This window comes from Elgaria multicarinata, chromosome 11, assembly GCF_023053635.1.
Source record: "Elgaria multicarinata webbii isolate HBS135686 ecotype San Diego chromosome 11, rElgMul1.1.pri, whole genome shotgun sequence".
Classification (NCBI taxonomy): Eukaryota; Metazoa; Chordata; class Lepidosauria; order Squamata; family Anguidae; genus Elgaria; species Elgaria multicarinata.
In genome coordinates, this window is record NC_086181.1 from 34,923,594 (window position 1) to 34,950,385 (window position 26,792).

General features: G+C 47.5%; 1 protein-coding gene and 1 pseudogene across 2 annotated transcripts in view; one reads left to right on the forward strand and one right to left on the reverse strand.

Moving 5' to 3' along the window:
• Nucleotides 1-700: 700 nt before the first annotated feature.
• On the forward strand, nucleotides 701-770 carry LOC134407079 (U5 spliceosomal RNA; annotated as a pseudogene).
• Nucleotides 771-3,237: 2,467 nt separating this feature from the next.
• SETD1A (SET domain containing 1A, histone lysine methyltransferase) overlaps nucleotides 3,238-26,792 on the reverse strand; it is a 33,943-nt gene continuing 10,388 nt past the window's right edge. For both annotated transcript variants that reach the window (XM_063138612.1, XM_063138613.1), the window contains 13 exons: nucleotides 25,514-26,585; nucleotides 23,439-24,368; nucleotides 22,574-22,750; nucleotides 22,287-22,374; nucleotides 22,050-22,183; nucleotides 20,865-20,943; nucleotides 20,182-20,472; nucleotides 15,612-17,093; nucleotides 14,504-14,673; nucleotides 12,557-12,667; nucleotides 11,580-11,699; nucleotides 10,014-10,151; nucleotides 3,238-8,090 (listed from right to left, as the gene is read on the reverse strand). In XM_063138612.1, the coding sequence (XP_062994682.1) occupies nucleotides 7,917-8,090; nucleotides 10,014-10,151; nucleotides 11,580-11,699; nucleotides 12,557-12,667; nucleotides 14,504-14,673; nucleotides 15,612-17,093; nucleotides 20,182-20,472; nucleotides 20,865-20,943; nucleotides 22,050-22,183; nucleotides 22,287-22,374; nucleotides 22,574-22,750; nucleotides 23,439-24,368; nucleotides 25,514-26,585 (4,966 nt within the window). In that variant the 3' untranslated portion in view covers nucleotides 3,238-7,916. The remainder of the gene's footprint in view (nucleotides 8,091-10,013; nucleotides 10,152-11,579; nucleotides 11,700-12,556; nucleotides 12,668-14,503; nucleotides 14,674-15,611; nucleotides 17,094-20,181; nucleotides 20,473-20,864; nucleotides 20,944-22,049; nucleotides 22,184-22,286; nucleotides 22,375-22,573; nucleotides 22,751-23,438; nucleotides 24,369-25,513; nucleotides 26,586-26,792) is intronic.

Below are 26,792 nucleotides of genomic sequence, written 5' to 3' on the forward strand. Positions count from 1 at the left end.
CTCAAATGGGTCTAAGCTTTCCAATTCAGCGGGAAGTTATTTGCAGAATGTGCTGGATCGGGGCCAGCGTAGAAGGGTAGGCAGAGCTGCGGCACCTGCCGGGGGCCCACAGCCCAGCAAGGGTCCACTGAGAATAGCCCCACTGGAATTGGCTCTTCCTGGTCAACACTGCAACTTGCTTCTTCACCTGCCTCTCGCTCTGGCCCAGACAACAGGGGTGGTGAAAAGGAGCAGATGCCTGCTGGCTCACTGGTAGACCTACTGAAGGCCTCTTGCCCAAGGGCTCTCCAAAACCTGGAGCCAGCATTGCATTGGATGCTGGGGTTATGTGTTCGGGGCTGAATGCCAGTGGGACTACCCTCTGCTGAGGGGAGACCTGATAGCACTCTTCAAGGACTTGAAAGGTCGCCCCACAGAGGAGGGCCAGGAATCTCTTCTTGATCCTCCCAGAGTGCAGGACAAGGAATAATGGGCTCAAGTTACAGGAAGCCGGATTCCGGCTGGACATCAGGAAAAACTCTCTGGTTGTTAGAGCAGTACGACAATGGAACCAATTCCCTAGGGAGGTCATGGGCTCTCCCATCCTAGAGGCCTTCAAGAGGCAGCTAGACAGCATTCTGTCAGGGATGCTTTAAGGTGGATTTCTGCATTGAACAGGGGGTTGGACTCGATGGCCTTAGAGACCCCTTCCAACTCTACTCTGGTTTCTCTTCAGATCATATAAATCTTTCGCCTTTTACTAAAGGTTTCCGTGGAGAGGAGCATTTATGTCTCCCTAATGAGGCCTGCCTGGCACCAACATTATCTTTTCTGTGCCAGGTCAAGTCTTTTCTCTTCTCCCAGGCATTTAGCAATATGTAATTGGCCTGGGTTTGTTTTTGTATGTTTTGTGGTTTTAAATTGTATGTTTTTGTGATTTTAAGTTTTTGAATATTGTTTTTAAGTGTTTTTATCCTATGTAAACTGCCCAGAGAGCCTTGGCTATGGGGCAGTATACAGATAATAATAATAATAATAATAATAATAATAATAATAATAATAATAATAATAATAATAATAAGGGCTGGTCATGGGTAAAATGGGAAGAAAACTGAAGCAGACATAGAGATACCAGTCTTTTTATTAGTGGATTTTGTAGCAAAGGAAGACGTAACATAAAGGTCTACAGATATGAGAAATATAAGCAGAATAAAAAGGGCTGGCAATCATTTGGCATTTTTTAATCACCTGTTTTCTTTCCTCCTGTTCCCCCATTTCTCTTCCATTCAAGCTTTTCCCTGCTTATTTGATTACCTCTTTGTGACGTGTATGAAAATATAAATGGTAGCTGAATGTGTAAGAAGCTGATTTTTAAAAAAATAAAAATAGATTTGTTTTGTAAATGGCAGGGTCTTTTACAGAGGATTTGAAACTCCAAGTGTCGAAAAGAAGGGAAAAGTTTGGCAATTTGAAACGTTAGAGGTCAGTTAAAACTAATTCTATTGGTTGAAAAGCAAGTACTGAAATTAATAAAAAAATATAATGTAATTAAATGTTAAAAAAGTAACTTACCTTTGGGTGGATGAGAAGTCCAATTTGCCCTGGAAAAATCTACTCTGTCATTGCAGCATAAGTAGACAAGACACACATGCCTCCATTTGCCCCTCCTGACTTCTGTTGGGACATGTCACTTTTGTAGAGGATATAAAGCCTTATGTCCCCTTCTCCATATTAGTTTTGATTGTTGTTTTTACTGTCTTAAAAGAGTCAGATAAAGCTGGTATTGTTGGAACCATGTGGGGCTTTCCAAAGCAGTCATGATCATAAACTACCTGAAAAGACCTTACATTTAAAAACTCTGGTCTCTCTGACATTCCTCTTTTTTGTTTATTAAAACATCCTGAGTGCCTTGAAAATAGAATTATGTAAATTAAGCAAGTGTATGCAAGCATTGTGAGTCATGCATTTATAGGGCAAATGGCTGCAGCAGATAACTTGCCAAAAAAAACCAAAAAACAAATTGCTTTTTTCAAACGTTAGTTTTGAAATAGGATGGAATTGGTGTTTAGTTGAGCTGGATCTGACATTTTGTTGTGGAAATTAATTAAGGATATGGGCTCAGAGCCTCTGCTGGATGGGAGTAGATAGTCTTGTAAATAATTCCACACAAGTTGCAGTCGACAATATTTTGCTAGCTGTTTGTGGCCTAAGAGAGAAAGCAAGCAAATGTAATACTTCTCTACCTAGTTGCTTCATGGGAATTTGGATTTGAGGCAAAAATCTCCTCTGGGTTATCCCAAGCATTTCAGCAGCCTAATTTAAGTGGGGAAAGTTTTGTTGTTTCTGTTGTTAAATAACTGAAAGTCAGAAATCCTTGCTGATCTCTGCAAATCACCCAAAGATCTACCAGTGGATCCCAATCTACTTTCTGCCTTTGTTGTTTATTCGTTCAGTCGTTTCCGACTCTTTGTGACTTCATGGACCAGCCCACGCCAGAGCTTTCTGTCGGCCGTTGCCACCCCCAGCTCCCCCAAGGTCAAGCCTGTCACCTCCAGAATATCATCCATCCATCTTGCCCTTGGTCGGCCCCTCTTCCTTTTGCCTTCCACTTTCCCTAGCATCAGCCTCTTCTCCAGGGTATCCTGTCTTCTCATTATGTGGCCAAAGTACTTCAGTTTTGCCTTTAATACCATTCCCTCAAGTGAGCAGTCTGGCTTTATTTCCTGGAGTATGGACTGGTTTGATCTTCTTGCAGTCCAAGGCACTCTCAGAATTTTCCTTCAACACCACAGTTCAAAAGCATCTCTCTTCCTTCGCTCAGCTTTCCTTATGGTCCAGCTCTCGCAGCCATAGGTTACTACGGGGAATACCATTGCTTTAACTATGCGGACCTTTGTTGTCACTGTGGTGTCTGCAAATTTGACAGCCCTGATTTATTTATTTTATAACATGTCTATCCCATCCTTCCTCCAAGGAACTCAAGAAGGCATATATGGTCATACCCCACCCTCCCTGATTTTATCCTCACAAAATCCCTGTGAGGGAAGCGAATGTTGAACTTCATGGCTGAGAGATTTAAACTCGTTTCCTGCCCATAGTCCAACGCTCTGATCACTACACATCACGTCGTCTTTCTACGCATGCAAGCTGGGTTTCCGTGGTATAAAAATCCAGACATTTTTGGTATAGTGCACACTCAGCCGAGAGCATAGAAATGAGGACAAAGAGCATGTGCCAATGTTTTTGTACAATAAAAGTTTAATGACTTTTATAAAAATGTGCTATCTGGCACCAAGTAATGAATCCACAAATTATTAACATATTTACAAGTAGGAAGCCAATAAGATCAAATGAAAATATATTTATATATATATATCTATATATATAATATTTATATAGACAGAAGAGTGGGTATGCAAATTTAAAGAGACCCATCCACTGGGCAGCTGGGAATGGGGAAAGAGAAAAAAGGATCCATCCGTCCGTCCATGTGCACACATATTTCCATCCTCTGCATTAAACACAAAACTCTCAGCAAGCCGCTGCTGCTGCTAGAGAAGGTTAAAAGAGCATACCCCTTCCCGGTATAGAGATTTTTTTTTGTATATCTATTATATATATATATATATTTTACATATATGTACACAGGAAAAAAAATGCACATAAAGGAAGAAGTGGGTAGGTAATTCCAGAAACCTTCAAGTTTAGAAGCTGGCAAAGTAGGAGTCACCTCTGAAAGATCAAAAGAACGTTGTGGTTTTTGTTAAAGCATCTGGAATCGTTTACACAGGTATGATTGTTCCAAACCCCCCTCCCCTTTTAAAAGAATCTCATCTATTCTGTTAAGAGGTATGTGGCCAAGTTGGATGAGGATACAACAGTTGCAGAGATGACTGTACAGATCAATTGGAGTACCACGGTTTCCCTTCTTTCTAGCTTTGGTGAGTAGTGGGGAGAAACTGTGCAGCCACCAAAATTTCTAAATTTCATGATGAACAGGGGAGGAAAATGAAATGAAAGCATCCTGTAACTCATTAAAAACAACAACCATATATTTAAACACTGGGAAGTATAGAACTATTAACATCGTGTTTGGGTGGCTACATGATCAATCCGAAAAACCAGCTGGAATAACCACTTGTTAGTGAATGACTGGTTTTCATTCACACCTGGAAAAGGCACGTCACTGTATGCAGAGAAACAGATGATGTTTAATACGACCAGGAATCTCTCCTGCACGATTCAGGAACACACTAGGGCTTAACTGCTTGGGAAGTAAAAAATAGAACAAAACCTAATGAATGGACTTTGCTAAAGGAGGTGAAATATTGGTATGAAACCCACCAAGTAACTACTACTGTGCATTCTCTATTTCAATGAGGCACAGCAAAAGAAAAGGGGAGGGGAAGAGTATATCTCTCTAATTCTTTGTTTGTATTTCACTATTAAGTGATTCATACCCATAGGTCTAAATCAAGGGGAGGCATGTTCTAAAAACAGCCCAGACCTCCTGTTGACATATCCGGGGGTTCAAGCCAGAACAGAGTTTCTATGCATGTCGGGTCACACACGCTTTCAGGAAGAAAAAAAAGATTTGAATCCAACAAAAACAGAAGCTTGATGTGTCATGCCAATCTGCTGAGACTTAGCCAGCTTTTCAAAAGCTTGCCACCAGACACAATTCAGAGAAATTACATAATTGAATGTCTTCTTTTCGCTGCCAATGTATTGTGCTTAAAAGCAGTCATGTTTGCAATTGTAGCAACATTAAATATCAGCAAAGTTGCTCTTACCAAAGTTTCATGTTAAAACAGGAACCCATCCGAAATCTAAAGCAGAACGCCAAGTTAAGCTGTTAAAGGTTAGCTAAATGGCTCATTCTGGGTAAGAGACCACTGAACTCAGGGAGGTGTAGAAGGTTCTAGTTTCTGAATCCTAAGAACGATACAGATTTTAAGGGACTGATGTTTTTTAAAACAGCAGCCCTAAAGAGGAATTATGTGTGTGTGTGGGGGGGGGGGGGGGTTGAACCCAAAATTGTTGGATTTAAGTTTTGTAAAGAAACCCTTGAAGAAGATGCAAACAACCATAGCCTTCTGCCTGATTTGTTAAGTGGCAGGAACACATTTTGCTACTGAATGAAACTAACTTAAAAGGATGAAAAAGCTCATTTTGGAAAATTCTTAAAAGATGTAATTGAAGAAAAAATATCCAAGGACCCAAATCAATAAGAACAAAAGCACGTGCACACAGATAGAAAGAGAATTAAGTGTGCGCATGCATGTTTTGTTTTTCAACAACAGCATACAAGTCCGTCCCTCCTTGCTCTGCTCTCTCATTTTCCTTTGCCAGATGCTTCAGCCTTTTCCTTCACCACACTAGTTGCTAAGATAACTTACTAAAACTTCTTTTCTCTCTGTTTCCAAAACGTAAGAGTGGTAAATGGTGGGGCGGGGGGGGGGGGAATGTGTACAGTTCCATCAAGAACAAAACCACATGAGGTGAGAGCCTGAAGTTATAGAATTGAACACAGCAAGCCTGTTACAAGTAATTGCTAGATCCGGTTCCCACTCCCCAGAAAAAGTTCCACTGGTCAAGTTCTCATAGAGTCCTTTAAAGCAAGATACTGAGCTTTCTTTGGATATGGAAGGAGTAAACTTCAAAATGAGACAGAGCTTTTAGAGGAGGTGCCATGATTTTGCCACCTTGAGAAGTAAATCCCTTGGAGAATGTCTCGGTTTGGCTACTTAGGAACCCTCTTTCATAGCGTGTTTGGGGGGCGGGGGGAGAGAAGCACAGCCAACAAGAAGAGGCAAAGCGACCACTGGTTTCAAATCCAGAGGTCCTAACAAAGGAACAGCACAATTCAATGGCATCCTTAAACCTGCCCCCTAAGAGGATACACAAGAGAAGCATGGCCCAAAGGGAATTAAACACAGAGCTATGTGAGAAGAGGCTGTTCACTAGGCCACAACTCGCCTTCAACATGCTGGAAGGAGCTTGGGGTGGAACTATATACTAACTACCATCAGCAAACAGGTTTCTAATTGTGTTCGCAAAGTATCAGAAAAGTAAGGAGAAGGGCACTTTCAGAAGAGAAATGGCGAGCCTTTACCTGACACTGCTTCCCTCTTCATGGACTGGCTTATGTCCGCAGGGGTTGGTGGTGGTGGAATAGGGACAAGGAAGCTGGAGGGAAGGACCGTCAGGGAGAAGGCGGGAGAAACATTAAGCACACCCTCCTATTGACACCATCTCTCCGGACAATGTCCCCCCTTCTCCAGCAGTCATCGTATTCAGCATCCTTGGACATGGCAAACCAGGTTTGTGGGCATAACATGCAATTCTGTCGCTTGATATCTTGCTCACGCCAAGTATTTGAAGGGTCAATAGAAGACACCTCCTGGAGGATCCGTTTTCTCATCCTATACGACAAACGTTCCTATTTACACCAAATGGATGGAAGCGGAGAAGGAAAGGGATTCTCTGCTTGAATGGCTGCCTGTCTAGGTGACGGGCTGAAGCACAGAAGAGCAGCAAGGAAATGAGGGCTTAGCTACCAAGTTTATCCTTCCCTGAAGGAATCCCTTCATATTGCCATTATTCAAACAAATTTGAAAATTTGTGTTTGCAGACACCATGTGTAGTTCCCCCAGAAAGGAAAGGACATTTAGGCCAGGGAAACTTGAAGGCACCCAATTGCTTTTGGCTCTGGGTGAAACTAAGTGAAAACACACACCTGAGAAAAAGTGCTCTAAAATGGAATTACCCAACTCGGTACTATTTAAAAACAAATACACAGCAAACAGAGTACAAACAGAATTTTTAGAAGTAAAAAATAAAACCCTGCTGAAATATTTCCCTATGCCTCGTTATAACATCTTTTGCCTTTCAGAACTGACTCCCATTTGGGTTGTGAAAGAAATACACTTCTTTTGGCCTCTCCAATGCACCATCCAAAAGGTTATTATGCTTTTTCCCCAGGAGAAAAAAAAATCCCACTTTGCATCAAAAGAAAAGGGTGGCACAATGCATGTGGGGATGAAAACAGGAGAAGGAAACACATTGCAACGTTATTTACAGTTTTCTTTTTAGTATGAAGTGGAAAACAAAAATAATAAAATATTTACATACCAATAAACTTGTGTGTTTCTACAAGAAACAGCCAATCCATCTGGAATAGATATATACACAACTTTCTTCTCCTAAAGAAAAATGATTAGGGGTGGGTGCTTTGGGGAAGGCCTCAGCTTAAGCTACAAGTCAGCTTGGTTGAGGCCGTAATTGTAGCAAGGAAAGAAATCCAAACTCCTTTCATTAATATAGTTAAGTATTTCTCCCAGCCCACTCCTTACTATATGTTACAAGAGAGACAGACAGGAAAGGAAAAGGGCAGGGAGATTGCAATATGAACAACACAATCCAATTAGATTTCGGAACCTCTATTTCTATGGCCTCAAATACTTGGAAGAATAAATGGGATGGTCATTCTATTTATTAGGCAAGATATTCTGAAGCAAGGCATGTTCGTAACAAACCTAGAACCTGTTCACAAGTAACAACAGCCCATTGGTTTTTAAACCGATGGGTTGCTGTGTGCAAGTAGGCCTGCCTCGTCTGCTTTACTGCACAACCCATAACTCACTGCTTCGTAGGTTGTGCGGCATGAAATGTTGGATCAAAAATGATAGCAATATCCCCCAAAAAATAAATTAAAAAGTTGCCATTTCTGATTGGGAGGAAGAAAAGGGAATTTCTCATTGATTAGAACCTGAAGAAAGGGAAGTGCTTTCTCATTGGCTAGGAACGTAAAAGTTAGCTGGATGGGTCTTAAGGCGACAGAGATTTCCTCCTACCCCCAATTCTGTGGGGAGAGAAGCTGAGCTACAGGTGAAAGATGGGGGAAACAAAATAAATATGAATGCCATGGCTCTGTCTCAGTTCAGGGTGCCCCGGCAGTTCTCTGTACCACACAGGCAAGGAATCTTGTTCTCCTCAATTGGGAACTTGTAGTCATAAGTGATCTCCTCGTTGATGCTGATGGGCTGCTTGGAGTAGATGACGATCTTCTTCTGGGATTCTATGGTGATGACTTTGGCATAGCAATTGGGCTGCGGAAGGAAGGGATGAACAGAAGTCAGCTGGCGATGACGGCAACAGGTCAGCTCTACGCCAAGGCCAGCGCCGCTGCTGCGGCATAAAAGGATCCACTGAGGCACTAGTTGGTTACAACCACTTCTCCAGAAGCCGGGAGCAAGACCTCTGGTTTGATTTTCTAACCCCCAATGCATGTGTAATGCCACCGAACATTCGAATCATTGTGTGCAAAGCAAAGGGATGCTGGTAACAAGGGAAGAGGCGATGAGATAGATGTATTCCCTTAGTTCCTTGATGTGGAGCCTTCTTCACCTCTTTGTACTGTTCTCCCCAGGTTTCTCTGTACTGTTCACCGTTGCTGCTGGAGCGCCAACCCTGCTTCATTTTTTAAGGTATTATGCAGCATTGGGGAACAAGCTAGCCTGTCTCAGTGTTTCAGTAATGTTGATGTATGAAGTTGTAAGCTCCTTGGGGCAGAAGCCTGGGGTTTTTATTTTTGCTTATTTTACGCAGTAAAATACTAAGTTCATCGGCAATGCCATAAAAGTAAATTATTTATTATATTATTGTTGTTGTTACTACTACTACTATTATCATCATCGTTGTCACTATTACTACTATTACTATTATTTATTACATTTCTACACCGCCACATAGCTGAAGCTCTCTGAGCGGTTTACATATGAGTAAAACAATTAAAAACGATATACAAAACTTAAAAACATGCAGCATACACAAAAACATACATCTAAAAACAACTATAAGCTGTCAGCCGAACCTAAAAAGAGATCCAGGATCAGTGAAGCTCATTGCATATTGCTAAATGCCTGGGAAAAGAGGAAAGTCTTGACCTGGTGCCGAAAAAATAGCAATGCCAGAACCAGGCGGGCCTCTTTGAGGAGAGTGTTTCACAATTGGGGGGGCCAACACAGAGAAGGCCCTCTTGCTTGTTGCCATCTTCCAAGCCTCCCTCAGAGTAGGCCCCCTATGGGATCAGGAGCCCTCTCGTGGCTGAGTGCTCCAACTAAGCAAGGCCCGGAAGATGAGCAAAACTGGCTTCGCCCACTGATCCAGCCCCGTACAAGTCAAGACATGGGCCAAGGGCTCTTTAGCCCACTGCTCCCTGGTGCAGTCAGGGCTGGCGCCAGACTATTTTGTGCCCTAGGCAGGCACGCTGTATTAAAGCTGCCCCCGCCCCCGCTCCTGGCTTTGAAGCCAGGACGCTGGGGTTGGGGGGCGGGGCGGTGGCTTCAGAATGGCTTTGAAGCAGAGTGGCTTCCGGGCGCGCCATTCTGAAGCCGCCCGCCCCCCCCCAACCCCAGCATCCTGGCTTCAAAGCCAGGAGCGGCTTCCGGCCGGGCGCTGGCTTTGAAGCCAGGATGCTGGGGTTGGCTTTGGAACAGCGCGCCTGGAAGCTGCTCTAGGAGAGCAGCTTCCGGGTGCGCCGTTCGGCGCTCTCCTTTGCTTGGCGCTCTAGGCCGCCGCCTGAGCTGCCTCTATGGCAGCAGCAGCCCTGGGTGCAGTCAGCAGATACTGTGATGGAGCCCTTTGGGTTCCCCACCTCTTGGCTTGCGCGAGGGAGGAGGCAACAAAGGTGCATAAGGGGATTGCAAAGGTCCATACCAGGATTGCTGTTCATACAAGCAAACAGGGGGTTAGAGCCCTTGGCCTATGCCTTAGCTAGGGGGAAAGTGGGCATAACATAACAGAGCAAGTGCATGTATGTGTAACTATGCAGCATGCAAGGTGATCAGCCAAGAGCAGAACTACAGAAACATCTGCTTAATTTATATTTAACTTTAAATTTGTGCTTCAAAATGCTACATTCATTGGCACCACTAAATAAGCAAGTATGCTTAATAGGAACAGCACAGAAATGATGATTGTAAGAGCAATAACGAGGGTGCCTGTTTTTTATCATTCCCACACAAACTCACCGTGCAGCAGTGGTTGATGAAGCGAGCCAGGTTGCCGCATTTGGTGGCATCAATTATTGTGTCGTGGTCCACGCGGAAAAGGTAGCTGCTCCCAATGCCCTCCTGGGCATACCGCTTCTCACGCATGTCGGCCACCACCTTCAAGAAAGAATGAGTATGTCAGGGTATTCAGGCAGTCAGATTTGCACCTGCCAGGCCCGGCCACAAGCTAGCTCTCCTTTGCGGGCCTTCCAAGCAGGCATCTACCACCTCCTGAAGGGAGTCACACAACAATCCTGGCCTGGTGGTGGACTTGGGAGTCAGACATCACAAAGGTAGCCCTCAGCTTGTTCTTCCCTCGGTCTCCCCCCCCCCTGCTTTTTTTTGAAGGAGTTGGAGGAGGGCTGAGCAGAAACAAAGATATAGAGGAAATGGGGAAAATGAAAATCAGCTAAAGAGTAATCTAAGACATAAGGCCTTCAAGAAAAATAAAAGTCGGCCATCTAATGCAGACAAACTTCCTCAGAGGTAGGCAGGAATGAAACTGGAAGGAGCTTTGCTCCTTCATGAGGGAAGGCGCTTCAAAGCCTAATTTACATATCCTTGCCTATAGGAGCGAGTGGGAGCGACAATGCATCCTAGGATACCCCCCTTCACTGCTGGAAAAGTGTATGAGATTGATCATCTGTGAGGTTGGATAAGTCAGACTCTGGGAGAGGGTTAACAGCTACGACTAGTTTCCCAGGGCCAAAATGCCATTTGACAGCCATCACTACAATGCTTTCCATATTTGGGCCTGTCATTCAAGGGGGGGAAAAATGCAATAGTCTCTCCAAGCATTGCCAAAAAAACCCGTAAGAATTTCCTGAATGCATTGTCCAGGACACAAACAGGTCCTCCCAAGGCAGCGATGAAAAGACAGTCCTGCTCCACGACACCTTCACAGCGCCCCCTAGTGACAACTGGTGGCATGAGCTCCAGTAGACACACGTCAATGCCTCATACGGGAAAGTGCAGCTTCAGTGATGAACTCACAGAGGCAGAGTTTTACTTTGGTACCTTCAGTTACTCCCCCATTGCAGCCACTATAATTTAGGCACATCCCCCACCCACCCCCAGTCACTGAAGCAGGGTTCTTGTTTTTAAAACTACAGGCAATACAATAACAAATACAGGGGGTGGAAAAGGTTGGGAGAAGGACGTTCTCAGCCTGCAGACCTACAAACAGTAGCTAAATCCTGGCACATCCAGAAGCACCAAGGAAAACGTGCAGAGGACTGCTGCCCAGTAACTATAGCAATGCCACCATTAGAAACCAGGCAAAGCCTGAACGCTTCCGAAAGATGCTTCATCTTTTCTTTTTTAAAACTTCTGGTGGCTGTTGATACATTGCGAAGAAAGGAGGAAGTCTTAATTGGGAGTTTATTTTTTTAAAACCACAACAAAATTAAATATATGGATCAAAACTGGGGGCGGGCTTTGGGATACGGCTGCGGGGGTCTCATGTTATCAAGACGCCCCTGGGCAAGATGCCAAAGCAGGAGCCATAAAGCACCGTTTTCTAAACCTCAACCCATTGTTACTCACCTGCCGGATGTTCTGACCCACGTACTCGATAACCATCTCGTCAGCGGCAATCGGCTCCATGGCAAAGAGGCCCCACTCGTGAATTCGACTCCGGCCAAAACGTAGCTTCTTCTTCCGGAACTGCAGAGAAAAAGGAGGAGGAGGGTGATAAGGAGAGGAATGATGGGCACAGGGTAAGTGAGAGGTGGCCACGGAGCTGCCTGGAATCCGGATTCCTGACAGCCTCATTTCATTCTATATAAACTCAGGATTATTAGTCCTCAAGATCCTAGAGAATGGTTGGAAGAGAGAAAAAAGAGGCAATGTGCCTAATGATTCTGCCCAAAGCAAAAAAAAAAAAAAAAGTCTGCAAAAATCATCAACTTAACCATTTGGGTCTCTTTTCAGGGTACAGTGTGTTAGCTAACGGTATAAACCCACACAGGAGAGGCGGATTGACTGTATTAGCTGAAGAAATAAGGCTTTTATTCTTAAAGTGATCCCATTCCTTTCCCTTCATGGCCCTAGATAACTAGAGCTCTCAAAATGCTTTGTGTAACCCCTTCTTCTGACTTTTGCTTTCAGTGGCAAGGTCTCCAATTTTGCAAACGCTCAAGAATTAAAGCGAGAAGATCTTGTGCCAATTGGATAATATGGCTTTGCTCAGACAATTTAATTTGAGAGTACTGCTGGCTCCCACCCCGGCTGAAATTTTTGTGTGTGTGTTATGAACTGCACAGGAAGTCTTATAAAACCTTTGTCTGAAAGCCTGCCCTGCTCTGCCTCCTAAAGCAGCAACCGCCTGTATCACAGGAATCAAAAATGACTGTAGGGAAAGCGGAGCAGCCCTGCTCAGCCCAGTAACATTTTAAGAAGCCTCCGCATTAGAAAGGAATGTTCACTGCCCTGTTCTTTCTGAGGGATGTGCTAGGATCACATTTCTCATCCCACCTTGCTCCACATTTTCCTACTTTCTTAACAAGACAGCCCTTGGGTACCTTAAGCTGGTTAAGTTTTAGAAGGTCACTATCAAGGATGGCGGAGGAGCCAATGGCGCTCAGCAGGCGCCTTTGTTCAGATCGCCGTTCTGACAGGATGCGGTTGGTGCCCTGGGGAGGGAAAGGGGAGTTCATTAAAATAAAACGCACGAAAAGGAAAGAGACAGTCCTTAAATGAATTCCCTCTATCTCATCCACTGATTCATGGAGCTCCAGGAAGGTGATACACATCGACAGTATCCCTATGTGGCACTGAGAACAGTACTTGGAATTTTCACATCTATAAAACAATAGCAGAATCATACTAGCCATAATGTACACTCAGACTAAGCGAGCCTCTTTTCGGCCTCGCATGTTCCGTTGCCGATGTTCAAAGTTGCTTATAGTATCACCCATCCATGTGCCTTAACATGGCCTTCTATTGAGTCAGACCACTGGTCCATCTAGCTCAGCACTGTCGACACTGACCGGCAGCAGCTCTCTATAGACTCTCAAGCAGGAATTATTCCTAGCCCTACCTGGAGATGGCAGGGATCGAACTTGGGACCTTTCCCATGAGCTCTACCGAGCTATGGCTCGTCCCTTCATAACAGCTGCATATGAACATCATCTTATGACCAAAAGTCACAGACCTGCTCACTGCTGTTGCTTCCTCTCCAGCAGCCCCCTAGGCTTGGTTTTGTCATACACACACACACACTGTGCAGCCAATATATGTACCTGTTTTGCACACAGCAGCAAATCATGGGCTAATTAAACCCATGTTTGGTCAAGACTGCATGCTGTGCCATTTTGAATATTCAACCTCTGATTGGGCTCATCGAGAGTTGCTATGTGACACCCGAATTCGGACACTATAGGTTAAATGTGGGTTAAGCAATTCTCAGTTAACATCCCTACTAATTGAAGGTTCACTGTGGGTTGTTTAAACCACAACGAACCTCTAATATTCGGGGGTTTGGACATCATGTAGCAATCCCCGATTGGCCCATTTGGGGGGATGAACATTCAAAAAGGCTGTGGAATGTGGGAAAGTGCCTGGCACACGCCGCAGCAAATCTTGGGTAATTAACCCATGATTTACCCCTGTTATGTGCAAATATTCCTATAATGTACATAATTACAGACGGTTGCTTACAGGAGACAAAAGATGGCAAAACAATGGCCACAAATGCTGTCGCTTTTCCAATTACTGGGCGAAATGAGTTAGCAGTCACATGCCTGATATAAAGAGGAGAGCATCAGCTACGTTTCTTCCACAGTTTGTGCAAATGCCACAATTCTTTTAGAAGCACAGGGTTTTGTGTGTGTTTTCTGCTTCCGGAGAATCTCAGATTTTGTTTTTTAAGAGCAAAGTTTCTAGCTCTTGCAGTTGCAAGGATATACTTAAGAACCTGTGGGAAATGCCTGGTGAAATCTAAGATGCTGGAGTTGCTGAAGAGCATTCCCCACACTTGGGAGTCAAAGCGTCAACCCCATGTCCTAACTCTTTGCCTGTCACCATGATTACGAGAAGCAGAATTGTGCCTTAATAATAAAAGCTGCAAAGTAATTCATACTAATTAAGAAAAAACATGTGGTGGGGGAAATCACTTAATGTGCATAATACACAAAGGCCTCAGAATTTAGACCTGGAATTCCCTCAGTGTAGAATATTTATTTTCGGTGTGGCCTTTTCTCTTCCTGAAATATGCACCTGCACACATTCTTCATCCCCAAATAATAGCCCTTGTTACTCATTCTAGAGCAGCCTTCCTCAACCTGGGGCGCTCCAGATGTGTTGGACTACAACTCCCAGAATGCCCCAGCTAGGGCATTCTGGGAGATGCAGTCCAACACATCTGGAGCGCCCCAGGTTGAGGAAGGCTGTTCTAGAGTTACTACTACGCTGCGAAGTGACCCTGGCTAAGGTATTCAGAGGACACATCTCAGCAAAATGGACCAGACCTGCGTATCAGCAGCATCCAGCTGCTGTGCAGTGGCCGGGCACACGTCAAGGTACTTGTCCTTCTCCTTCTTGCTGATGTGATAATAGCCCTCGCTGCGGGCACAGCCCGTTTGGTGCTCCCGCAGGTCAGACGACTTCCGCTTCCGCTTGGGGTTTGCAATGTTTGTGAGTGGAGGCGGGGGGGAGTTAAGGAGAACACAGAAATCATGCAGCAAGGAATGGGTGGGGAGGGGGAGTGAAACAAGGAGGTGGACAACAAGCCCCACGTCTCTCTTACTACCTCTTGCGTTTGGGCCAAGCAAGCAATTTCCCCCTTTTTTCGAGGCCTTGGACTAAAGGGGAGTGGAAGGAAGGCTGCCATCTATACCTCTCCCCCACTAGCAGAATCGGAACTCTGTTCCTCCTGGAGGGAAATGACGAGAGAAAATTAAGTCCCCATTTCCCCTTGTCCCAAATCTAACCAGGCAGCCCTCGAGTAAAGCAGACTCAGGGTCACGACAGAGTGAACAACCTGTACACTATTCATGCTATTCAATGTGTTGTGGCTTTTCTTTTCTTTCTTTTTTTAAGAAAAAGATTTATGTTTTCCGTGTTTTGTTTTAACCATCCTGAATCCTTGGGATGGAGTGTAATGGGAATGATACTAGACAGAATTGGGGAGTTCTCACAAAAAGTCTAGCAATACCCCATCTCACCAACCACAAAAAAACAAATTATTAGAGTAGTCCGAGCAGGTGCCTCAAACACCGTGCTTGCCTTATAAAACAAGGGCCACCATCTTTTATACCTTAGGTTTGGTAGAACCCCCTTAAATCTGCACAATAAAATCCAGTCCCGGGGACAGGAAAGACGGAGAGGTATACCCATGCTACAGACTTCAACTGGTTTCATCATCATCCCTTCTTCCTAGAGAACTGCAGTTCTTTCAGGAGGGAGGACTGGGAATCTCAAAACAGAGAATTGCCAGCAGCTCTCACCAAACTACAATTCCCAGAAGTCTTTGGGAGCGGCCTCGGTAGTCAAACTGGTAGACCACCAGTATATGTCTACAACACAGATGCACCCCCCCTCCAACGTATCGACTGCCATCTACTCCAGGAAGGATATTGGTGTGGTGAACCCAGTGAGTGTCATTCAGCCAGTCTGTGCTGTTGTCCTCATGCAGCAGGCGCTCGTACGTCAGCCTCAAGTACTTCATGTCCTCCAAATCTAGCCCCGAGTTCCAGATGTCGTACAAGATTGTCATTTGCTCAAACTCGCTGCGTGTCTCAAAGACAGGCGGTGGGGGAGGCGGCTGGGCTGGGCTGTGCTTGTGGGAGTGGGAGCGCAGGGATCTCCTACGGATCTCCCCTTCGTCGCTGCTGTCGGCGCTCTCTTCGTCCTCCTCCTCCTCCTCGCTCTCCGAAGGGAAAAGATCCTCCGGCCCAAAGGGCAACGGCCCTGGGTCCTTTATTGCCTCCTCCTTGAGCCAGTGGGGATGTTTCTTGGCCTGCTGCTGCTCTGGGACGACGGCCTTGGTCTTCTCAGCAGGCAGGGGAAGTGCAGGAGGCAGCGCCACAAGGTCACCCACATCAGGCTCCGCTTTGACCTCGCCGGCATCGGCCACCACCTCCTCGGGAGCCTCCAGGACCTCGCCAATGTGTTCACTGTACAAATCCCCCCGCAAGAAGTCAGCAGAGCTAAGCAACACTGGCTCTTCCAGCTTGCGGGGGGCAGTCACTGTCGCCACACGGACAGCCATGGCGTAGTTATGCTCCATCAGGATGCTGTTGACTTCGAGGGACCGTGCAGGCGGCGGCGGCGGCGGCAGGGCCTTGGGCTCCTCAGCCTCGTCCGAGGTCTCCGTCTCCTCGGAGTCTTCGCCACCTGCGCCAACAGGCATCTTGAGAGCCACATCCGCCAACACAGCCAGGTCGGGTTGATTCGCCAGCTCTAGCAGAGAGGATGCCCCCATGTGTTCACGGATGCGCAGCCTGTCTTCTTCTGGGGGCTGAGGTACCCGCAAGGGCTCCGAGTTCCGGGAGCGAGAGCGGTTCCGGGAGCGGCCAGCCGGCGGCATCTCTTCCGACCAACATTTTACAAGGGAAGCGTGGTCTGCTGGCAAGTTGCTGATTGTTCTTTGGCTGGCTTTGGGGGGCTCCCGCCTGCGGCTGGCAGCAGCCACTGGCTTAACGGGGGGCGCTGCGGGAGGTAGGGAAGAGGCCACTGGAGCCGGGGCGTCTGAGGTTAAGGGCACTTGGGGCGCTACCATGGGTTCCACAGGCACTAATGGGGGTTGTGCTTCCTCTGTGGGGGGAGGAGGCGGAGGAGGAGGAGGAGGAGGAGGAGGGGGCGGTGGGGGCAGAAGAGGCGAAGGTGCCAATTCAGGTGGCTTCTCCAAGACCCCCTTGATCTCGTCATCTTCACCAGGAGCTGAGAAGGAAACAGTTTTCCGGCGTTTCTTGGGTGGTGGCAGCAGTGGGATGGGTGAGGAAGGACGCCCTTCTGGCCTGGGTCGGTCTTCTGGCACCGTTCCAACATCTTTCTCCTCTGGCGGTGGTGCTGGTAGAGTATCCATCCGAAGAGCAGGCTTCTCCTCTACCACATGGCCTACACGAGAGAATCAATTATACGTTAGTTATTTGTAGAGTTTTTGAGGCCGCTCCTCAACTGGGGGGGGTGGGGGGCAGACACCCAGACCTCAAAGTCTGTCACACCATAGCCATGTGAACCCGTCTCTTCCTCTAGTCCCTGAGCAATTCAGAGAAGGAGCAGTTAACCACGTTCATGCCATCTTGTTTATACATTTCTATTGCACTACTGCCAGTAGCCTCAAGAAAGCGCAGAACAAAATTAAAAAGCGCCTCCGTGAAAGCAGCAGAAACAAATGAAATCGGTCCTTAAAAAAAGAATTAAGAACATCAACAGCCAGTGTAGGGCAATTAAACAAGCAGGGGCGTTGCACCGCTTCCAGCCCCAGGGCCAAGTTCCACTTAGGAGAAGCTCTCGAGAGCCGCCTCTCAGTGGTGGGCGGGGCCAAAGGCAAAAGGGGCGGGGCCAAGAACACCACTATCGTTTAGCTTAGAGCTCTTATTGCTTGTATCTTAACCTTAGGAGAGCCATTTCAATCTTTTAGAATGGGGGTGGGGGGAAACCCCCCACAAAAACCAAAAAACCACCAAATGATCAGTAGTTGGGGGAAAGGGAGAAGGAGAAGGTGCCCATGGCCACCTGAAGAACTCCAGAGGGCTGGACCGAGTCCCTGGTTCTGAGGTTTCAGTACCCCAGTCATGGCAGAGCGGGATAGACTTTGCCCAGCATCTAAAGGTGTCAGTCAAGAAGACACCAGGTATACTACGTAGGGAGTCCCACAGTCTCGACACCACCACTGAAAAGGCCCCTCCTTCATTAGCCACCTTGTCTAACATCCAACACCTCCTTTTATCTGTCTTATTCCCAACGGGTTCAATATACCTGCCGCATTATCTGGGGATATATTCATATCCCACTATGCTCAACTGTACACCAAATCTGGTAGGCGAGAGGTTTATAACATCAGCATATTCACCATTTAAACATTCAGCGGCAACAGTTATGGTCACTATTTTCCATGTATAACAGGCCTGCAATGTTAAACTGAAACAATTAGAATTCTGATTTCAATAAAAAGTCCCAATTAATGGCACTCAGTCCTCAGGCTCAGGAGAAGGCGGGGCGGGAATCTCACTCACACAGAGCTCAACAGAGAGTTTAGGAGTAGGAATACAAGAAGAGGTGAAAATTTTCAAATGTGGACGGACCGAATGAAAGCTGTTGCTGGAGTAAGATGATAACTGATGCTTCACATGTCTTTGTTTTACATCAAGGAAGGGGAACCTCTGGCCTCTATTTGGCTCACGGGTTCCCCATCCAGCCCACCATCTTTTGTTGAGATTCATCAACTTGACAGTCTTTTAGAATTTAAAAAAGCAATAAAGACTGATCTATTCTGGCAGGCCTATCCAGTGAAATTTTAGAATGTTTTCAGGATGTATTAATCATGTATGGTATGTTTTAATTCGTTTTAATGTGTATTTTATCTCACATTTTTGTACTGTTTGTTTTACACTTTGAATTGTTTTCGTTTTTGCGAACCGCCCAGGGAGCTTCGGCTATTGAGCGGTATAAAAATGCAATAAATAATAATAATCTTCTTCCGCCAGGCCTCCCACTCACTCTTTCTAAGCAGGGAAAAATCTCTTTAAATTCTGATCAGCTGATTGGAAATAAGAGATCTCCCCCTGCTGGTCCCACCCTGCACTGCATTTCACATCCTTTTAAAAGCCTATGGCTGCAGCAGGGGCAAAGGACGCTGCTGGGGAGGCCAGGACTAACCCCCCACCACCTTAATGAGGCATAGGAGCGATTTTGATGGGTTTTATTATTACTTTTGCAGCAAAGGCTTTTAAAAAGCCTAATTGCCATGGGGGGCAATTTTGGGTGGCGTGTGCGTGTGTGTATTGTCTACGTGTTCTGCATGAGAGAGAGGGAGAGAGGATGGGGTCTGGGCAATCATGTTAGGGCGCCCACATGCAATAGTGAGTGTGCCCACTGTTGCATGTGGCCAACTTGCTTGCCTGGAGTCAATTTGGCCTTTGGGCCAAAAGAGATTCCCTATCCCTGCTTTACAACAACTATCAAGGCAGGCTTTCGTTCTCTTTGGGGTGGGGGGAGGATTTATAAAATAAAATATAGAATACTTCAATATCATGCTTTAAAGTGTTCAAGTAAAATCACCTCACTTTCCCCCTCTTACCCATGACACCATATTCCTGTTTGGTTCATTTGCATATTCTCATTGGGGTGAAAATAAAATTTAAAAAGAACAGTTCCGAGGGCTTTTTTCCTTTCCATTTTGGCTTTAGGCACGTGCAAAAAGAAATCAAACAATGGACTGATTATAAAGCTTAGATTATTAACGAACTACCATTTCTTTAATTGGAGTGAGCAACCCTGTTACTATTTATCTAGCTCCATCTAGAAATGTGGCACTTCACAATGGAGAAGACTCTATCCCAAGGGGCCTATCTTCTAAAAATTTCTTCTAAAAGACAAGAGACAGAATGTGGAAGGGAATAAGAGGCAATAATATGTGGTTATTTCAGTTACAAACACTTTAGCTTAGTTACAGCAGGGTCTGGGGTTAGAGTAATGTTCTGAAGAGTTCACGGAAAAGTTGAGTTTTCGGGGAAAATGTGAAGGAAGAAGGGTGTCATAGAGGACTTTGAAGATAAAGACTTCAAATAAGGTAAGGAAGGTAAACGAGCGTGTGTGGGATCTGGCAGCCCACCAGAAGCAATATAGGAGGGCTTTGGGAGGAGAGAGGAGGTTGGTTGAATTTGAGACCATGATGAAGCATCCAAGTGGAAATATCAGAGGGGCATTAGGAGATCTGAGACTGAGCAGAGGAAGGAACTTCTGTGACAGAGAGGTAAATCAGCAGATAGGTGGTACTGAAAGCCATGGAATAGGGTGAGTTTACCAAGGGATAATATACAGGTGCTTCAACCAGCCGTATGATTTTGGAGCTAGCAAGTGCAAATGTGGTAATCCACAACTTGGCCCCCAAAATTCAGGAACTGTGACAGGCCCAGCTTCTCTCAATCTTCCCCACCATTTATCCCAGCAAGCCTGAAGGGACCAGGGCTCTGCTTCTCACCTTGGAGCAGGGCGGGTTCTGGTTTCTTCTTGCCCAGCTCAGCATCCGTTGCTTGCCGCGCTTTCTCTTCCACGGCTCTCAACGGCTCTGTGGGGCAGCTGCCCATGGCAGAGTCATCCATTTCCTCCATGCTCTCAGCCTCCTCCTCCTCCTCCTCTTCATCAGAAGAGGACGACGACGACAAGGAAGAAGAGGAGGAAGAGCTGCTCTCCGAATCAGATGTGCTGTCGCTGTCCTCGTCGGACTCTTCGTACAGGGAATACTTGGAAGAGCCGTCGCTCTCAGCTCCATCTGTACCAGGGATGAAGGGACACAATGGGCTACAGCGATGGCTATGTGCAGGTCCCACCGCGTGGGGGGAGGGGGGCACTGCCAGAGTGCAGAATGTGGTCCAGGCCCAGAAACTAGCTTACAAAGGACCTCAGGGCTTCCACTGTTATTTTTTTAAAGAGAAGAGTTAAATTCTAGCCCTCATGGAAGCATATACCCCCATAACACGGGTGGCAGTACGAGTCATAAATTTAAAATGATACTGATCAGAGAAGTTCCTATAACATTTGATTGCCACATCAACAAAAACCCGCTATGAAGGCTAGCATTAATGATGCCAACGTGTTACCAATGCTTCATGGCTGACTGCCGGCTACTGAGCAACCTGTCCCCCACGACCAACTGGGAAGTACCTTCAGATTCCTCATTCTTAGCGCTGCGCCCTCTGGCACCCTTTTTCTCTTCCTCCCTCCGCCGGTCTTCCTCTTCCTCCTGTGAAGACAGTGGAATAAAGTCTCTCAAGGGCTAAATCTTTCAACAAGCCCATGACCAGGCGAAAGGTACGTAGAGCAACGGTTAGCTTGAATTCATGAGTCTCGGAGCGGTTGGGCAGAATCAGGCCAAAAAGAAACTTTAAGCCCAGCAGAATGATTTGGATTGCAATAGCTAGCGGGGGAAAGATTTGCCTTTTGTGGCTGCCTTGGCTGATACAGAGCAGCAGGGGTGAGAGTGGATGGGGGAGCAGAGGAAGAGGAAGGGGTAGGAATTCTCAGCCAACGTGCCGTTGATATGAGGCACGTGTAGGCAAGGAGCATCAGTACATCAGGCTTTGGGCTCATGATAGACGTGGAGGAGAAATGGCACACTGAGGGGCACAGCAGGAGATGGCTGGTTAAGATGATTCGGGTCCAGGTTATTTGAAAGAACGTATTCTCCCTTATGAGCCTGCCCGTGCTTTGAGATCTTCTGGAGAAGCCCTTCTTTCAGTCCCACCTTCTTCACAGGCACGCTTGGTGGGAACATGGGAGAGGGCCTTCTCGGTGGCTGCTCTGGTGCTCTGGAACTCTCTTCCCAGGGAAGCTAGGCTGGCTCCCTCCTTGATGGGCTTTCGGAAGCAGGCGAAAACTTTTTTGTTCAAGCAGGCCTTTGGAGAATAATCCAGCCCTCCATCTATGTTAATGTCTTATAATTTTGTTGTGTATTTTTTTAATTGTTTATGGTTTTGTTTCCCTCCCCCCCATGTATATTTTAAACTTTGTAAGGCCGCCTTGAGGCCCAGCATTGGGCAAAAGGCGGGATACAAATAAATATAATAAATAATATAATAATAAGAGGACTATGGGAAAGGTGAAAGTCCTGTCAGTCAGAGCTCAAAATGACACCTGGCCAGGAACAATGAATAAAGGGGGACTACAGTATCCAGACCATTTAAGTATTCTACAATAAAGGCCCAGCCCCTGACTCTTACACTCTGTTTTCTGACTGATTTCTGGGGGGGGGGGGAATAGAATATAAAGGGAGATCCTAATCTATAAAGGGTTCCGGCCCACAAGCCTCCGCTAGATGGTCCCAGCTAAAAAGGAACACTGTTCTCTCACCTTCTCAGAGGATGAGTCGTCAGATGCCTCCTCCCCTTCGCTGTCCAGGCAGAACAATTTTCGCCGTTTCCCTGGTCCTTTGGTCCGTTCATCCTCCCTCTTGGAGACCTTGGGAACCTGTGAAGACTCCTTATCTGGAATGGAAGGAGATGGAGTTCATTTGAAAATGAAAACACGAAACACTGCCTTGCTAATCACAAAAGTTTAATGTAAAATTCTGGGGATGAAGCAACGTACCTTCCTCATCCTCTTCGGCAGGAGTAGAAGGGCGTGGCTGCTTCACGTCGCTGCCCTCTGAGATTTCGGAGGGCTCTTTCCTTTTCACCTGCAACAAGAGGAGCAGTCGGTTCCCTTTGTCAAAAGGGCTCAAGGAGCCAATGTTCGGAGGAATACTCAAACCAGAGCCGTTGCCTCTTAAGAGAAATTGCCCCCATCCCACCCACAGCCTCCTGAACAAAGCAAGACTCCGGATCCTGCCACTGGATTACAGCCACGCCCAGCCCAAGAGGACACGCAACCCTCACCTTGAAGGACGGGAGTCGGAGAACTCCTCGGAAACCGGTCCCAAAGCCAAAGCCTTCCAGGCCGCCAGTGCCACCGCTCTTGGCCCAGTCGACCAGGGACAACAGAGCAGGATCTTTCAGTTTGGGTTTGTCCTTCTCCTCTTCCTTGACTGGCTGTTTGACAGTACTCTGGAAGGGCTGAAGATAATGAGACCGGAGCATTAGTGACAGACGTGAGGGGGAAGGGGGGGGAAAGGGGGCTTAAAGGTCAGGGTTTGTGGGGGTAGCAGAACAAACCATTTCAGAGAAGTATACTCAAAAACAGCGGAACAAGCTGGAGGAGAACACAGAGGCACATCTGATCATGTGCCTCTGATTTGGCGTCTGCCAAAACATTACCAAATAGCACCCCTTCTCTTCTCCCTTTGAATGCTCACGCGCTCCATCCCAAACGGAGAAACCTGATTAGATTTGCTCAGCTTGAAACGTGCCCAGTGTTGCTTCATCCTCACTTGCCCAGTTCCTACAGCCTCACCGGCAGCTCTAGCTCCCATCCCCACACATCCTGCCCCTTCACTCCTCTGCTCAGCTTCTACCTCTCCCCAGCGCCACCCAGTGCTTCATCTCCAACCTGAGGCTGAGGCAGTCTCAGGAAAGGTGGCAATCTACCTTCACTGGATGTATTACTAGCAAGACATGCAAAATGGTGTGTGCCCCACCTACGTTCCGCCACAGATCTCCTGGGTCTGCTAGATTCCCCATGACCTCTCAACACTCCATCCCAACTCTGGGACAAGAGTAAGGAATCCTGCCTCAAACCTCCTCGGCCCCAAGCCGTCCCCGGACTAGGGATCCCAGCCCCTTCAACCTCCCCTCCACCGGTCACCTTGGCCTTCTCCTCCTTGCGCTCCCACCACTTGTCAAAGGTGTTGAAAGCCACGTTCTCCACCATCTTGCGGTTGAGGTCGCGTTGCATGATGCTCTTCATCTCCTGCATAAGTGTCTCAAGGACGCTGTCCACAACACAGGCGTGGGGGTCCTTGGGGAGTGGCGGCGGGGCGGCCACTTCCTCCTGGTACCCCCACGGGGCTGCCCGGAAATCGAGGAGGCGCTGCGGAGGCGGAAGGGGAGGCTGCTCTGAGGAATGCTGCTGCGGCTGCTGCTGCAGCGGCTGCTGCTCCGAGGCCCCGACGGCGGTTGGCTGTTGCATAAACAGCTGGTCTCGCTGGAAGTGACGGTTGCCCTGGTCCAGTAGGTAGCCGTGGCCGTAGAGGGGCCGGCCACAGAAAGAAGCCGCCTCCCGGTGGTAGGGGAAGGGGTCCTCAAACTGGCCTTTGCTCTGGCGCAGCTGCTGCAGGCGGCTCAGCATCTGGGTCTGCATCTGGAAAGACATGGGCATCCCGCCCCACTGGTTGCCCAGCCGGTTCATCAGCTCCATGGAGTTGACGAAGTCGTAGATGTGGGGGGGCCCTCGGCCGCCACCACTGCCGCCGCCACCTACCACGTTCGCCCTCCCTCTGAAGTCCGACAGGCGGGGGGCATGACGCGGGCCGACCTGGCCATAGCTGGGGAGCGAGGGGGTTTTACCCGCCAGGTGCGGCAGGGAGACAGACATGAGAGGCTGTATGGGGTAGGCAGGGGGAGGCTCTGGTCGGTGGTGGGGAGTGAAGGACGACACGCCCAACGGCAGGTGGCCCAGGGCTGATGGCAGGACAGGGAAATGGGGTTCCGGCACCCCCGTCACAGGGGTCGGGGGCTCGACCTCTGCTTCATCCTCGGAGATTTCCATGTCTTCCCCTGATGACTGTTGAGATGCCTAATTAAGAAAGGGGAAGGAGAGAGAGAGAGAGGGCGGAATTGTGAGCCAATTGCACACCTTTTGTGGTTATCTGCATCCCTGAATGCAAAGCTGGCAACCATCTTCTGCAGCTCCAAAAAAACCCACACTATCCCCGTTCCTGCCTAATATTCACTTCATCTGCCCAGTCCTAGCATTAAACAAACCTGTCACAAAATTAACATTTTACAATGCTAGAAGGCTCAGCTATAGGAGTCCTGGCTTTGGGAGTTTATTATCCTCCCATTCACAGTTCCAAGAGATACTCTGATTAGTTCCTAGCCCTCCGAGTCAAATGGAAAACCTTAAAAGAGTTGAATTGCCAAGAGGACTGATATTCAAGAAATGCGGTGATTTTTGTAGTCAGGAAACAGGATTCCTATAATCTGCTTCTTCCAACAGTCCATCTTTGTTTTCCTAACATCGAAGCACTATTACCTAGCCCACCTAATGTTTACAAGGATTTAAAATTTCCCAAAGCAACAAAAATGATACCTGAAATTTTGTGGCAAACATGTAAACAAAACTTACACAGTTTAAAAAACCCATAAATTTGCGTAATTGTTCTCCAATTGCAGGAAATAGTGACACACACACACATATAGCAACATATGCGTATACACACACAGCCACCTGCAAAATGTTTGCCGTGTAAAATGCCCCTGTTCAAGGCAGCTAGCAATGCCCTCTTCCAGGATAATCCATTCCCTGCAACCCTGATTTGGGGGTGGGGGTGGGTTGTTCCTTACCCCACCCGCAGGGACACTCAGCATTGTTTCCTCAGTCCTTACTGGGCTGTTTTGGGGGGTTGCATACCTTAGATTCCCCATCTTCTATAGAAAGTTTGTACTTCCGCAAAGCTAAGGACTCCTCCAAGCCAGCTGACGCCTCCCTCTCACACGTTGATATAAAGATCTATAGAATCAGTTTGCTATTAACCTATACGAGGAGCTAATTTTATGTATGTGGTGTGTGTGTGGGTGTGTTATATATATTTAACAGCGCAGCCACTGATGAGGGTAGAAGCCAGAATGATTAGCTTGAAATGTATATTTTAGAATACCCTGTTGTTAATCTTTCTATCTTTCATTTATAGCAGCACATTCAAAACCTTTTGCTCTTACTCTGTCTTGCCCGTTGGCTTTGGGGGATTCCGCTCCTGATCCCACGTCTAGCGCCGGCGCCACGTCTTCAAAGCTGACTGGAAGGGGAGGCGGTGGAGTGCAGGGCCCATGTGGCTCTGCCCCCTTGAGCCCCCCCTTCTCTTCCTCTTCCTCTTCCGTGTCCGAATTGAGGAAGGAGAACTTGGACCTCTGCTCCTTCAGCAGCATCTCAATGCGGGAGTCCAAGCTGCTGTGCTGAGCAAAGGGGACGCTTTCGTTGGTCGTCTCCGGTGCAGGGGAGCCAGATCGGGCCGGGGAGGTCTGGTCAGCAGGAGAATGGGATCGGTCATCGACCCCTAGAGCGGTTGTCACTGCCGGACTGATGTTCTCTTTTGTTTCCTGAGCAAGAAATTCCGTGGGAGGCAGGGAGTTGGCAGCGAAGGTTTCGGCTGTGGGGAGCAGCCGGTAGTCCTGGTCCACAGTGTGGGGCTCGGTGGGTACAGAGAAGGGCTCTGGAGTGGCTGTGTAAGACGGGTAGAGGACACTGGGGGCTGGGAAATGTTCTGCACTCTGCTGAACAAAACTGTGGCTGTTCTGGAATTGAGCACTATCCGACGGTGTCGCCACGGATGAAGACGAGGAAGAAGTGGGGGTGGTGGCAGCAGCAGCAACAACAGCAACAGCAGCAGCAGCAGCAGCAGCTGTGGAGGAAGGAGTAGTATCGTCCCGCTGGGAGCGTTCCCTGTGTCGGGAATGGAAGCCAGAGTCCTCTCTTTGGTGGGAGCGATGAGATGAGGAGGAGGAGGAGGAAGGCCGCCCTTCTGAGGTGGATGAGAGGCGCTGGTACCGGCTACTGCTGGTCGTGGCAGTGCTGCTGCTGCTGCTGCCGCCATCAAACGGTTGGCTATAGGGTGGGTAGTGATGGTCGTTGCTGCGGTAGTGAGAGGAGGAGGAAGAGGAGGAGGAGGAGGACGAAGAGGACGAAGAAGAGTAATGCCGACGGGAATAGGAGTCTGAAAAGCTATTCTCATGCCGACGAGATTTGTACGATGTTGACTCTGGCTGGTAGGTGGAGTAGCCTGGAGTCCCTTGCCTTGGGGAGAGAATAAAAGAAGAAACAGTTCGATGAGTACCCTTCTCTTTGGACTCTCCCACTTAACTAGGCCTCAATCCATTGAGATCACTCCCCCCACTGCTTAGGGCAAGGGTGCAGATCCTCTTAAAACCCGAGGGCCAGATTCCACCTCACAGAAGCTCTTGGGGGGGGGCGCATTTCAGTGGTGGGTGGGGCAAAAGGGGC